At 33.8% G+C, this 16,253-nt stretch overlaps 1 protein-coding gene across 1 annotated transcript; it reads right to left on the reverse strand.

The window, feature by feature from the left end:
- Nucleotides 1–546: 546 nt before the first annotated feature.
- On the reverse strand, nucleotides 547–2,370 carry LOC103497055 (probable N-acetyltransferase HLS1). The gene is made up of 3 exons (XM_008459120.3): nucleotides 1,960–2,370; nucleotides 1,266–1,847; nucleotides 547–1,169 (listed from the first exon to the last, which is right to left on the reverse strand). The coding sequence occupies exons 1-3, from the start codon at nucleotides 2,140–2,142 to the stop codon at nucleotides 741–743; spliced, it is 1,194 nt and encodes a 397-aa protein (XP_008457342.1). The 5' UTR covers nucleotides 2,143–2,370; the 3' UTR covers nucleotides 547–740.
- Between the last annotated feature and the right edge of the window lie 13,883 nt (nucleotides 2,371–16,253).

The raw sequence follows: 16,253 nt of genomic DNA on the forward strand, positions 1-16,253 counted from the left end.
TACAACATAAAAGCTCCCACCACTCCATTTGACACGGATTTTCTAGATATAGACCTATCTGAATGATATTAAGACATGTTTGAAATGACTTCTCAAATAACAATTTTAAGTGCTGAAAATTTGTTTTAAGCATTTGAATAAATCCTTCCAAACATGTTTTTACATATGACATGGGTTTTAAAAGAAACCCTTCCATACATCGTCCCACTCTTTTTAAAGGTGCATCTTCACTTTTCAGCCCAATTTATTCTTATCAACTCTATTGATACATCATTAGTTCTTTCGAGTATGTCGTGTGAACATAGATCATGACATCTAGAATAAGATAGTTATTACTCACTTGATACCCAAGTTTATTTGGACTAGTACATGAGTGTGAGTTTCTTGAGCCTTGCATAGAAGTTTACTATGGTCCCCTTTTATACAGTACATCATTAAACAAAAATTTTACCTAACATTATGGAAAGGCTCGTGTTTGATGGGTTTGAGTATGGTTAAGATAGAAGGAAATCAAAATGGATCTTTATCATTAGAATAAAACCAAAATCATGCAAGTCATAGTTTTTTTTATTAGGGACAAGAACAAAAATCAACCCATTATTATTAGAAGTGTGTACATGTTGGTATGTACATAAAGGATAGAAAGTTTATAATTTATATGTCGGATTTTTGTTTAGTTTGTGATTTGTGATTAACTAAAGTAAGTTTGGGATTTATTAATATTGATATGATTTTGATCATCATACCTCTCTTGGGTCTACAAAAAGGGCTGGTCTTGTAGTTGGTGGGGTTTTTGTCAACTCATGTAGGCTATTTCTTGCTTCTTTCTTCAATGCCTTTATGCACCACAAATCTTCAGGGCATGACAGCAATTTCCAATGTGGAATCTCTTCTCTTAGAGAGTCTTCTCCTCCAATCTCGGTTACTATTACTTTACAGTCCCTTGCTGCAGCCGCCATGTTGTGTACGTATTGGCACAACGCTCTCACCAGCTTCCCTGTCCCCGTCCCCTCCCGATGAACCCCATACATAAAATAGAATCCAAATGGCTCGTAGAAATCTGGTATTGATGGCAACTTTAGACATGGGAAGATCTTGTCTATCACCTTGGAGCTCTCTGTATATATCAAGCATGACAATGGTGCCTTCCCCAATCGTAGCTTGAACACCTTGTGAAAAAAAATTAATGAAATGATTAAATATACTGTAACCTATCAGCCTAAGAAGCAAGCTTCTTGTGTTGATAGTCGTAGTTTAACACTCACCTCTCCACTGTTCCATACACTCAGCATTGCCCAGCTCTTCGGTATTGTTATCTCCGACTTACTACTATTTGTTTCGAATTTGGCGGAGGAGACATCGTCATCTTTATAGTAAGCCACCCATGTGCCGAGACTTAGCTTGTGTTTAAGCACATGATCAATGTCATGGGGGAAAAACTCAGTAGAGGCCATGAATTTTCGGTAGAGAAACTCTGCAACGTCTACTTTTAGGCGAGCAATCTGGATGTTAGAAGGGAGGTGATATGATCGGTAATGTTTCACCGGGTTCACCAATATTGCTGGAACTCTAAAGTTAGTGTATCCAAGCTTGTTAATGAACAACTTCACAGAGGCTTCATTGTCTTTCTCCGTCGCCATATAAGCATAATCTACATCATTAATCACAAACCACTCCTCAAGCCGTCGAACAAGGCTACAACCAATCCCTCGACGGCGAAACGACGGCGCAACACGAAGGCCTAAAACATACCCAACCTTGGCACGGTCTTTCGGCGCCTGATGAACCGTTACAACCTTAATAGAGCCTTGAATCACGCCAACCAACTGGTTATCCACTTCGGCAACCTGAAGTAACGAAAAACTTAAGTGAATAGGTTTACTATATTATATAAAGAAGAAGAAAAAAAAAACAATAAAACAAGAAAGGGAAGAAGGGGAAGTGGTGGGAAGGAAATACCAGCATCTTGTACAGGGGACTGTTTCTGATCCTACAAATGGGGTCACCCATAGTGTCTGTGAAGAGAAAAACTCTTTCAGATGGCCCTACCTCGCATCTTCTCTCTAGATCTTCCACTCTACCTCTATCTGCAGATTGCCCATCATAGCTTCTTATTATCAAAATTTCTTCTTCACATCCCATTTTTCCTTTGGAAAACTATATATATATAAATACTATATCTATATCTATATATATAACTACTTCTCTCTAGCCATTATATGTATAAATACATTACAAGTTCAATCAACAACCCTTTCAAAAGACAATAGTGCTAACAGCTACCTTCCTACCTCTCTCTTTTGTGCAAAAGAAAAAAGAAAAAAAGATCTAAAAAAACTTGAGGGGCTTGAAAATTTTTGAGTCTGATGATTTGCATTTTATACCCAAATTGGTGGGGTTCCATTTATGGGGTCCTTTTTTTTAAAAAAAAAAATTATTTATAGAAAAAGATAAAAAAAAAAAAAAAAACACACACACACACATAGACACATAGAGGGTCTTCAGACAAAGATATATTATGTGGTTTTTGTTTGTAAGTTGTTTTTGCCATTTTCGATGTAATTTAATTAGATTATTACAACGTTAGGATAACCTCAGGCTCACGCCATAGAGCACACTCCATTAAGAATATGTTCTTCTTTGTGTCTATTGTTCATTGGTTCATAAATCAACCTTAATTTTATTTTTATGTCTCTTTCTAATAATAAAAAATCTATATGATTTTAATAAATTTTAATTTCATAATGTATATAGTACGGATAATTTTGCTTAAAAGTCCATCTATTGCTCGTGTGGATGTAATGTAAACTAGTTATAAGAATCTAATCATAGATTTTTTAACCAATTTTTTTTTTATAGGTTTCTTTTGGCAATGGCTTTTGGATCCATCTTTCGTTTGTCGCCACTTGCCGGCAGGGAAAAAGGAGAAAAAGAAATTAATAATAATAATATCTCTTCCTATCTTGGCCTAAAATTTAGTGCATGATTTTTTTTTTTTTGCATAAAGTAAAGTGGTTGTGAATTATGTTATATTAGTTGGTTTGTTTTATCAACACCCTTTCGTTAATTAGGTAAATATCATTTATAGGGCTCTAAGATTTTGTTTCTAAATTTTGATCCTAAACGATGGGAGTGAGTATTTACTTCATGATAATTGACATGTAGTTGTTTAATGAAGTAAAGAATTCGAATTTTCATATTTCACTTATACATAAAAAAGAAAGAAAGAACTTTGGGGGTTTAAAACTTTTGATTATATAAACTTCTAGTACTTTTAATTACTTTAGTACTAATTCAATTAAAACCAATGTTGTCATATGAATGTTTTGTTAATAATAGAAACAAGTAGGTACAACCGTTATTCAAAAGATAAATTTTGAGAGAGTAAATAAGTTTTATTTTAGTACAAGTGAGATAGAAGAATTTAAACAAGAAAATTAGGGTAGTTAATTAGCATTTAAACAATAATAGAATGGATGGAGGGTGAAGTCCCTGTCTTGGATTTTGTTTGTATGTATGAACATGGGTGGTGAGGCTTTAATTAGGTGGTCCTCTTCCTCTTTCTATCTGTCTCTCTCTCTCCTTTTATACACAATAAAATTAGATTCGAAAATGAAAGTGAAGCCCCACTAAAAAACCCATGCCTATATGTATATATCTTTTAATTTCTTGTTATATATGTATGTGTGTGTGTGTGTAGATTTGTGGTAAATATTATTATTGACACAAATATACTCTTTGTAGGGCTTTTAGAGCGTGCATATATCTTTTCATCTAAACGCACATGCGACAAATAAGTAATTATCATGCAATCCATTATGCTTTATATATTATAACATACCTCAATTACCCAATAAAATATTTAATATATATATATATATATACTCTATATGTGTGTGGACATATATATATTACGATAAATACATGAAAAAAGATGCAACATCCTCTCATCTAAACTATGTGCTCCAATTTTTCACTCGACGGATGATTTTATATGATACCACATTCGGTTTGGATTGATTTGAGTTCGTTTAAAAAAAAAAAGTTTCATTTTTAATTTGAATTCTTTTGATAAAATCTTTTTAAAATGCACTTTAAAAAGTTATTTTGAGTGGTGTCAATGTATTTCAAACCTACTCTATTGTTTTACTACTATGATATTGTTAGTGGTGTTGGTTGCAAATATATAAAGTCTAGCAGGCGAGAATATGAGTGCTTTGAGTACATGTTATATATAGTTTAGGATTTTGTTATATTTGTTTACATGTCATTCATCCATTGTTTCGTGGGTGTGTGATTAAGTTTGATTAGATTTACTAGCATTTATAAAAATCTCTCTCTATCTTTTTTCTTTCTAATTTCTCTCATTTTGGCTGCTAAAAAAAAGTGATATATATTTGGTTTGTAGCAAAAAGATGTATTGAATTGTCTCATTCTTACTATGAACCCAAGCTATAGCTGCCTTTACCATCTTATCCCAAAGTCAACCAATGAGTTGTAATATATCAAAAGAATTTGGCCACCCTAAACCTCTTTGCTTAGGATCATTTATACACAATATAACATATCCTTTGGCCTATGATCCTTTTGTTTTCTCCTTTTAGTATATCTAATCTTTATGTACATCATATCTAGAGATGTAACTTGATTAGGTTTGATTTGATTTTTCTCTTGCTGTGTCAAACTAACTTATTGGCTAAAAAAAATGTAATAAACTCAATTTTCTTATAATAAACAAATTGATTATTCAATGAAGCCATCGAACTACTAGCTGAAGAATTAAATTCCAATGAAAACATAGATGAGTCGATACGAGTACAAATCTTTGACATATTGGTCAATAAAATAGATATATGGTCTAACTAGTTGAGTAATTACCCAAGTTTGGGAGGGATGGGGGAGTATAATGTAATTTAGGAAAATAATACATGGATTGATATTTGTTATTTATATTGATTGAGTTGACTCAATTGATAGCCTTAAAAATATTTAAGGTAGTTTGAAATATAACAATGAAACACAAAGTATTAGTTGATATAACACAATGTACGTACATTTCCAGAGCATAATTTATACTCGACTTTTAGACTCTATCGTTAATAGATTTTGTTATATTTGTAATTCTTTTAAAATACTGTGATGTGAGATCCACAATTACCCTACACAGTTTTGAATGTTTTAAAATTTTTATTTTAAGCATTTAAATAAAAATTTGAAATTTTCATACTCGAAAAATATTACCCACTAATTACTATTAATTAGATATGCTTATTATTTTGACCAATTATATTAAACTTTTACCTCTCAATTTATTTCTATATGTAAATAATTAAAACCCTACCTCAATTTGGATAAAATTGGGACTAAATAGTGAGTATATATCTTTCTTAATTTGGTTTCAATCATGCCTATTTATATATGTTAATCATGTAGGGCACACATTAATAAAGGAGATTTTCAAATTGACTTTAATTAGAAACAATAATACAAAATTTAGTTAATTTTCTTAGAATAAAGCTTAACTAATTAACCTCCCAAGGATTAATTAGTTACCTCTTCTTCTTTTTTTTTTTTTTTTTATCCCAAGTGGTTGACAAATGAATAAAACCCTTAAGACTTCAATTTCCAAAGTCTCATTCTTATTATGACCTTTGTCCCCAAAATTTATCTTTCTTAGTTGACTCCAAGAAAAAGACATGTTCTTAGGATATACTTCAACCCAATTAATATTTGGGTACATAACAAATTGATCTCATTTTAATTCCCATGTTTTGAAATATAATACTAAAATTGAATGATATTAATTAACACATATATATAATAATAATAATAATTTCTTATTATTGTTTTCATATTATTTATTAAAATAATTAAATTCTTAAAGTTATATATCATTTAAAATAATTTTTTAAATTTTTATTCCAATTTTAAAAAAACAAAAACTAGGCTTTAGAGACTATCTTTTTACATAGTTTTTAAAATTTAATTTGATTTGTTTTAGAACATTGGTGAAATATGATTTACAAAAGGGATCTAAATGTTTGAGGTTTTCTCTCTTAAAGGATTTCCTCTCTTTGTGTTAATTTTCTTTTAACGAATTAAAAAAGAAAAAAGCTTACCTTTTTCTTAAACTCTTTTTAGTGATTTCAACAACGTATTGGAATGGAAAGACTTGAAAACATCTTTAATTCTTATCTAAATTATATATTTTAATTAGTTGAAGAAGTTGTATATGTATACTAATCAAATAAATTTACAAAATTTCATATTCTATCAATGATTTGATAGAAATTAATAATATTTTGTTATATTTTATAACTATTTTTGACCATTTTGTCATTTACAACAATTTTTGTTAATTTTATATTGGATTTTTTTTTTTCTAATCAAGAACCAATAACTCCTTGAAAATTTTAATAAGTAAATATAAAAGTTGTTTTTAGTGGAGTTGCATATCAATTATATGTATGATTGGTACATTATATTATCTAATAAAAAAGAAGTAATTTAATTAAAAGAAAAAGAAAAGAACATAAAAGTAGAGAAAGAGAAAGGTATAGTTAGTAGTAGGAAACAGTAAAACCACAAACTTATGTCACTGAATTAATTAAATGAATATGAAGTTAATCATTTCATTTCACTTATAATAACACACTTAACTATTAACAAGTAATTAACCCACTAACTAAACCCATCACTATCAATCCTTTTTCCCCTTTTTTCCACTTTATTATTTCATTTTTTTTTTCTTTTTCCATTTGTCGGCCAAACTATTCTATTTCCCCCTAACCTTAATAATAAAAATACGAACTTTTATATATATATAACTTCCTATACTTTAATTTTAAAAAATATCATTTGGGTTTGGTGGAAATTTTACCATTCTCACACACTTTCCAATGAACTATGCAAATTTGGTTTTGAGTCTAAATTATCGTTTGAAAAAATTGTTAAAAAGATTTTTAGTAAGAGATAGCTTTTTGAAATGTTTACAAAAGAAATGAAAGGATAATCTCCCAAAACTTTTGAAAGAATATGGATACCTCTCAAATAAAAGACAAATAAAAGTGTTTAGGAGTGTGTATACAATTTAGGATTGGGTTTTAATTCTAATTTGAAAAGATCTAATGGATCAATCCTATCATAATTACCTGGAAAGAGGCGCAAATTCCAATATCATCATCCTCCATTCCCCAATCACAAACTATACACGTGGAAAAAACTCTCTTTCTCACCCCCCCACGAGTATGGTTTGTGGCTCAACCCCACCATCACCACCACTCAAAAGCCTTAACAGATTCATTTTCCTCTCTTTTTCTTCTTCTCCCACCAAAATAATACTTTTTTTAAAAGAAGAAACAAAATAATAATAATCTTTTCCTCCAAAGAAAAAGAAAGGAATGAATGTTCTTTGTATTTTTTTTTTTTAAATTAAAAGCTAGAACACATGGAGTTTAGTTGCCCAAAAGAAATATTATTAATAATAATAAAATTAAATTAAATTAGAAAAAAAAAAGAAAAGAAATTAAAATGTGTGTTTAGGAAAAATTAAATTGCATGCATAATAATTAATGGTGTGTGGGCTTTATGGAATGGGGGAGAGTTATGAGTATTTTGGAGAAAGCACTTACATTTGTTTTCCAATATAATGACTTGGGGGGTTTTAGGGACCCATTTGAAACCCAACTTTTTCTCAAGGGTTCGATTGCAATTTGGGAAAGGATCTTTCTTTGCTACCAAACAATGTCTTATGATTTTGTTTGGACCAAATTTTAATTACACAAAATCACTATTAATGAAATTAGAGCAAATATTATGGAGTAGATTATGCTCAAATATCATGGAGGAGATTATGCTCAAATATCATGGAGGAGATTATGCTGTATTTAACACTATTATTCTTCCCTTATTTAACCTTAATTTTGTGTATAAATATACTTGTATGCTGTAATATTTCATATGTGAAATACAGAAACATCAATAAAGTTACATGGTATCAGAGCCAAGTTTCTAACCTAGCCGCCGCCGCCGTCCTCATCCGCGAATCAGTTTCTGCCGGTCGTCCTCGTCCGCGAATCCGTCCTCATCCGCGAATCCGTCCTCGTCCGATTTCTGTCTGCCGGTCGACTTCTGTCAGCAGATCCAGTCGAAGCTTCCGCCTCCGAGTCCTCCCGCGGCCTTCCTGTTTCTGTCTTCGCCTCCGAGTCCTCCCAACCTTCACTCTTTGTCTCTTCATCCGTCGGCCGACCAACACGCCTTATTGGTTTGGACTCTGCCGCCAAGCATCGATCTATTCCACTACCTTCACAATCGCCACCTCAAGGTCCGACACCTTCGCCAATACTAGTCTATTCAATACTCGTCTGGTCCTTCAGAGCTCCGACCGCCTTCCGGATCGTACTAGGCGCCATTTCAAAACCCTCACTTCTGCCGCTGTCACGCCGATCTGAAGGATTTCATTGCAGATCCAGGTGTTTATGAAATCACCCCCACTAGCCCACTTCTGCCTTCCTAGCCCACTATATAAACCATATAAAACATCACCCCCACTAGCCCACTAGCCCACTTCTGCCTTCCTAGCCCACTATATAAACCATATAAAACATCACCCCCACTAGCCCACTAGCCCACTCCTCTCCACTAGCCCACTTGAAATCTGTGTTCCTGTATACCTCTTCGTCCAATCAGTCGTGAAATTAATTCCGCCCCCTCTATCCGACGAGATGGAGAAAAATGACGTAGCTCGCCCCATTAGCACCATCCTTGATGGCACAAACTATATTACCTGGGCCCACCAAATGAGGAGTTTTCTAATAGGTCGAAAATTATGGCGTATCGTCACGGGAGATATTACCAAACCTGTCAAACCTATTGTCCATGAAACCAGTGCAGAGGATATTCAGTACATTGAAAGACTTGAGGATTGGGACAGCAAAAATCACCAAATTATCACTTGGTTAGGTAATACTTCTATTCCAGCCATCCACACTCAGTTTGATGCCTTTGATAGTGCAAAAGAACTCTGGGATTTTCTATACACACGTTTTCAGTCTATAGGACTGGCTCATTATTATCAGCTGCACTCTACACTTGTTAGTCTCAATCAGGAAATGGGACAATCTGTGAATGAATATCTCGCCACTCTTCAGCCTATTTGGACTCAGTTGGATCAGGCAAAAATTAGCCCTGATCATATTCGTCTCATCAAAGTATTAATGGGTCTCCGACCAGAATATGAATCCGTTCGTGCTGCTCTGTTACATCGTAATCCTCTGCCATCTCTTGATGCTGCTATTCAAGAAATCTTATTTGAGGAGAAAAGACTTGGCATTGTCTCCTCCCTGCACTCTGATGTCGCCCTTGCAACTACTCATCTCCGACAAGCTAATGAGACCATCTTCTGTAAGAATTGCAAACTTCATGGTCATAAGTTTGCTAACTGTCCTACTATTGAGTGCAGGTATTGTCACAAACGAGGTCATATTTTGGATAATTGTCCAACACGCCCACCCCGCCCTCCTGGTCATTCACACAAACCCAAATTTTCCCATAAAGCCGGTTCTTCATCTGTTGTTGCTGCTGCTACATCTGACATCACTGAACCTTCGAGTCTTCAGTTGACTGATCTTCATGATTTACTGAAACAGGTGATCTCTTCCCAATCTACTGCTCTTGCTGTCACCCCAGGTACCTCTTGGCTCCTTGACTCTGCCTGTTGTAATCACATGACTTCTGACATTTCCTTATTATCATCTCATATTCCTGTTCAATCACTTCCCCCGATCCACTCTGCTGATGGTAATTCCATGTCTATTTCCCACATTGGCACCGTTAATACACCCACCATCAAACTTTCCAACACCTATCATGTCCCAAATCTCACATTCAACCTAGCTTCTGTTGGTCAATTATGTGATCTCGGACTTACTATTATTTTTTCTTCTCATGGTTGTCAGGTTCAGGATTCTCAGACAGGACAAGTGATTGGTACGGGACGGAAGGTGGGTCGATTATTTGAGCTCACATCCCTACATTCTCCTGTGTTTCCAGCCATCTCTGCTCCCGTCACTGATAACACTCTATTTCAGTGGCATCTTCGTTTAGGTCATGCATCCTCTAATAAACTTCGTAGTTTAACTTCTACTGGTCTTTTAAACAATGTTTCTCAGTTTAATACTTTTGATTGTTTACATTGCAAAATGGCGAAACAACCTGCTTTGTCCTTTCCTAAGTCTGCTTCTTTATGTGATAAACCTTTTGGCCTAATTCACTCTGATATTTGGGGACCTGCTCCATGTCCTACTGTTAATGGTTATCGATATTTTGTGTTATTTATTGATGATTATTCTCGATTCACTTGGATTTACTTTCTCAGAAACCGTTCCTCCTTATATCAAATATATGTTGATTTTGCAAATATGATTCAAACACAATTTTCTAGCAAAATCAAAATTCTTCGCACAGATAATGCAATGGAATATAAGGACTCTCGTTTTCTTTCCTTCCTTGCACAACAAGGCACTTTGATTCAACGCTCATGTCCTCACACTTCCCAGCAAAATGGACGAGCGGAACGCAAACACCGTCACATTTTAGACTCTGTTCGTGCCCAACTCCTTTCTGGATCCTGTCCTGAAAAATTTTGGGGAGAGGCTGCCCTCACCTCTGTTTATGTCATCAATCGCCTTCCATCTCAGGTCATACACAATATTTCCCCATTTGAACGACTATACGGTACTCCTCCAACTTACTCTCATCTCAAAGTCTTTGGGTGTGCATGCTTTGTGTTATTACATTCCCATGAACATACCAAACTGGAACCTCGTGCTCGTCTCTGTTGTTTCTTGGGTTATGGCACCGAACATAAAGGTTTTCGTTGTTGGGATCCTATCTCTCAACGATTACGTATTTCTCGCCATGTCACCTTTTGGGAACATCGTATGTTTTCTAGTCTTTCTTCATTTCATGCCTCTCTATCTAGTCCGCACTCATTCTTTACTGATCCCTCTACCCCTCTATTTCCCACTCCTGATTCACCATCCAACACTACATCTTGTCCCCCACTCACATCTGAGCTCACTGAATCGCACACTACCTCCGCACTCCCGGAACTCCCATCTGTCCCCTGTGAGGAACCTGAACATGCACCTGTCCGACGATCCACCCGGGTAAGAGAAACTCCTTCTCATCTCAAAGAGTACCATTGTTTTTCTACTATCATGTCTTTAGTTGAACCCTCCTCGTATAAAGAAGCCAGTACTAACCCTTTGTGGCAGCAAGCAATGGATAATGAACTTCAAGCCTTAGCCAAAACTCACACCTGGGATTATGTTGACCTACCTCCTGGTAAGAAACCTATTGGCTGTAAGTGGATTTTTAAAATAAAAACGCACTCTGATGGCTCTATTGAACGATACAAAGCACGTCTTGTTGCTAAAGGATATTCTCAGGAATATGGGATTGATTATGAAGAAACGTTTGCTCCAGTAGCTCGAATGACATCTGTCCGTAGTCTTCTAGCCATTGCAGCTGCAAAACAATGGCCCCTTCTTCAAATGGATGTTAAAAATGCGTTTCTAAATGGAACCCTATCTGAAGAAGTCTATATGAAACCACCACCTGGCACTACTCCACCACCACAGAAAGTATGCCTTCTTCGTCGTGCTCTCTACGGCCTCAAACAGGCTCCTCGAGCTTGGTTTGCAACCTTTAGTTCAACCATTACACAACTCGGGTTCACCTCCAGTTCTCATGATTCCGCCTTATTTACTCGTCAGACGCCTAATGGTATTGTTCTCCTTCTCTTATATGTGGATGACATGATTATTACAGGTGATGACCCTCAAGCCATATCTGATTTGCAATGTTACCTGGGTAAGCATTTTGAGATGAAGGACTTAGGAAATCTCAACTATTTTCTTGGTCTTGAGATCTCCTCATCATCTAGTGGCTACTATTTATCTCAAGCAAAATATGCGTCTGACCTCCTCAATCGATCTGGTATTACTGATTCTGCCACTTTCTCAACACCTCTGGATCCGAATGTGCGTCTCACTCCTTTTGATGGTGTTCCCCTTGAAGATCCCACTTTGTATAGGCAACTAGTTGGCAGCCTAATTTACCTAACTGTGACTCGTCCAGATATTGCGTATGCAGTTCATATTGTTAGTCAGTTCATGGCTGCCCCTCGTACAATTCACTTCACTGCCGTCCTTCGCATTCTTCGCTACATCAAAGGTACTTTGGGTCATGGTCTACAGTTCTCCTCCCAATCCTCCCTGGTTCTCTCTGGTTTCTCTGATGCTGATTGGGCGGGTGATCCTACTGATAGACGGTCTACCACTGGCTATTGCTTCTATCTAGGTGACGCTCTTATCTCCTGGCGAAGTAAGAAACAATCTGTTGTTTCCCGTTCCAGCACAGAGTCTGAATATCGTGCACTGGCTGATGCTACTTCAGAATTAATTTGGCTGCGTTGGCTTCTTACTGATATGGGGGCCCCACAGACATCACCCACTATTCTTCATTGTGATAATCACAGTGCTATTCAGATTGCACACAATGATGTATTCCATGAACGAACAAAGCATATTGAGAATGACTGTCACTTTGTTCGCCACCACCTACAGAGCAACACACTTCATCTCCAACCCATCTCTACCACCGATCAACCTGCGGATATATTCACCAAAGCTCTCCATTCTCCTCGTTTCACTCAGTTAATTCACAAACTCAAGGTGGTCTCGACACTCCCATCTTGAGTTTGAGGGAGGGTATTAATGAAATTAGAGCAAATATTATGGAGTAGATTATGCTCAAATATCATGGAGGAGATTATGCTCAAATATCATGGAGGAGATTATGCTGTATTTAACACTATTATTCTTCCCTTATTTAACCTTAATTTTGTGTATAAATATACTTGTATGCTGTAATATTTCATATGTGAAATACAGAAACATCAATAAAGTTACAATCACTTTCATAATCATTTGATGTGTTGTCTAATTCCTATCCCAAACACGCCCTTCGTGGATGCCACACCCCTCCATACTTATGCTCCAATTATATCTTCTCAATTATACTCTTATTTCTTTTTCCATTATTAATTATCTACTCTCGACAAAGTAAGACTACTCGTTTAATGTTTAGTACTACATTCATACAATTTTTTGTTGAAATATTTGATGAAGTCCTAAAAGTATAGTTGTCCAACATAAAAAAAATGTTTTAGAAAGGAAAGTCGTGGATTTATCATATGTTCTTAAAAGGGTTTAGAAAATTCATGTCTTTGCTTTTTGCTTATTGTAGTTAGAAACATGTTAAACTTGAGTGCACTAACTCTAATAGAATTTCCTTATTGTATTTCCAGCTAGTTTAAGAGTAGGAAAAAGTGTGAAAAGTGTATAAAAGCTTTAAGAAAGTACTCTTACAATTGAAATCAGAGAGAGATTTGTTTTATGTGATTGTAACAATTTTTTACATAGTAAGTTTCTTTCTAGTGGGTTGTAGTTTTTCTTCGAGTTGGGAGTTTTCCACGTAAATTCTTTATGTTTTTAGTTCTATTAATTGTTTTCTTTTAACTTCTTTTTATTTCTTTGTTTATTTTTTGTGGTAGAAGTGGGAGGGATTTCCCCCAACATTTTTTCACTCTCAAAGTAAAGAATACAAAGGAGAATTTAACTAGGGTAGCACACCCCCAAACTTAAAGTGACTTTTGATTTGAGACGATTTAAAAGTAAAGAGATACTCTTTTTTAATTATAATGTTTGGAGCTAATCTCTTCTTTTAACCAATCTGATTTGAGATATTTGAAGAATTTATAGCTCGTCATACATCATTTGGCTTTTCTAACAATCATAATTCTGAACTCATAGAACTATAGACCACACCACGATTAAGAGTAGACCGTGTGGAATAACATCTTCAATTATTTCTCTTTTTTGTTACATGTCGATAAATTTTGCTAAATTTTAGGATGTGACTTCCACCCTACTTGGCTCCCCCCAAAAGTTCCTTAGCCATCGAGACACAATTTCCACCACACGCCTTGCATAATCACAAGTCAATGACCAAGTGCAAACTTATGGAACCGCTAACACCACATTCTCCATAATGATAAAGTGAGCATGTCATAAGAATGGATTCTTTATTCTTCAAAAGAAGTCACTATCTCTCCCTCGACGAGAAATATAATGTCAACATATGATCCAGAGCCTTTTGACAATCTTACTCTATCTTTTATGTGCTCATATTGTTAGCATTCCCAACAAATAATTTCTTAGCTTTTACTCAAAGACTTTCTTCTGTTTTGAACCACTACTAGAATCACTTATCTGCTCCCACACTAGACCACCAAATCACTACTTAGAATAACTATTGTTCGATATTTCCTTCAAGTCCCATAATGTAATATAGATTGTATATCAACACATATTTGGCTAGCACTTGAGATAGCTCTATAAAAGAGCTTTTTGTTATCATTTGAATCGGCTACTTCTTAGAATTTAGTGTTTTGACAGGAAAACAAACAATGAGATCCTCGACACATTTTATTGAAATTCAGATCAAAATGGTGCAAAAATAGCAAAAAAAAAGAAAAAAAATTAAAGCATACTTTCTAAGATCGAAGAACCCATTTTTTCGGTAGTACGGCTACCCTCAATGTGATGAAGGCATGCACAGAGCACCGCTTCGACAAGCATAGTTAAAGCACAGCTACGCTCCAAATTTTTATATATATGATCGATTTTTATAAGACAAAACAAAGCAGAAGGGGATGGAGATTCTAGAGGACACTCAACCACACCATGTATTTTTATCTTCTTTCTCAGGATTGTAACTCATGGTTCATAAATTCTCTCTTCAGTTTATCTATGGACTGATAAGGTAATTGTATCTAGTTTGTGAAAGCAAACCCTATGTAGTTTTGTGAGAGTTTTATAGATTATGTTATTTACTCATTGATTTTATGTTTTTCTTAAATATTATGCTTATATAAAATTAATTATGTTCCTAAATGGATTGACACTCCTCGCGAAAGTATTTCTTAGCTAAACTCATCTTAGGTTCACGTGTTTCTTTATCTTTATATTTATCCATGCTTAAAATCATCTAATTAAATAGTAATTATTGAACTTTTTAATGGATTATTATTATATTTAAATACCCCTCTTTTTTTTTTTTTTTTTTTTGTTAGTAATTTTTAAAGATGGTATATTTGGATGGTAGAATATTAGTTGGATACTAATTAATTACATGATAATGTTTTTTTAGGAGTTCTTAAAGTATAAAGAAAAATAGAAAAGAGAGGAATAATATTTAATAGATAACGATCTAAGATTAAATTAATCTTCTTTGGATAATCCTTTAAAATTTCGTTATATATCATTTATAATTATTTAAAATAGAAATACAAAGTAATTTGAGATGTTTTAAACTTATTTTTAAAAAATAATGGACTAAAAATGTATATGAATTTAAAATTTTAAAAATAAAAAATCAATTAATTAAATCTGGAACTAAAAAGATACCTTCTTAGAACATATGGATTAAATATACATATTCTTCCAAATTTAGTTTTTCTAAAATTAAATAAAAGAAGAATAGAATAAAAGAATTGAATTTAATCTAACTATTTCTACTACACATCAGATAAAGAAATAGTTTATTGAAAAGAATCTATCAATTTAAATTCTAAATTTTTAGAAATCAAACTGGGATTTTTTTAAAAAAAAAAATTAGTTTATAGTATATATCTCCTCTTCCTATTCGTTTTTATTTTGCTCTGTTTAGAACAATTTAAAACTTTATAATTATTTTTTAATCAAAACTAAAAAAATCAAATAATTATCAAAATATATCTTAATATCAATTTTTTATAATATTACAATTTTGAGGTTGAGAGATTCGAACCTCCACATCTAGATATCAAATTATCATTCAATTAAGCTCACTTTAACTAATATAATTCTTTGTAAAGAATAGATGGAAAGCTATTCTTAGATTGAAAACAATACAGATTTATGGGATATAGTTTTTTAAAAGAAAATTGTCAAAAATAGAATATTTAACAAAATATTTATACTTTGTAGAAAAATCTAAGTGTAAATTTATTTATTTATTTTTAGTGGTTTTTAAATCTGCAAAAGAAAAGGAAAAGAATAATGTTCAAAAATTGAGAATAATATTTGGTGAGAGAAAATTTGTTAGTAATTTTGCCATTATGTTTGTAAATAATTTAGTTAATTTTA

This window comes from Cucumis melo, chromosome 12 (assembly GCF_025177605.1).
Source record: "Cucumis melo cultivar AY chromosome 12, USDA_Cmelo_AY_1.0, whole genome shotgun sequence".
NCBI classification, from domain to species: Eukaryota; Viridiplantae; Streptophyta; class Magnoliopsida; order Cucurbitales; family Cucurbitaceae; genus Cucumis; species Cucumis melo.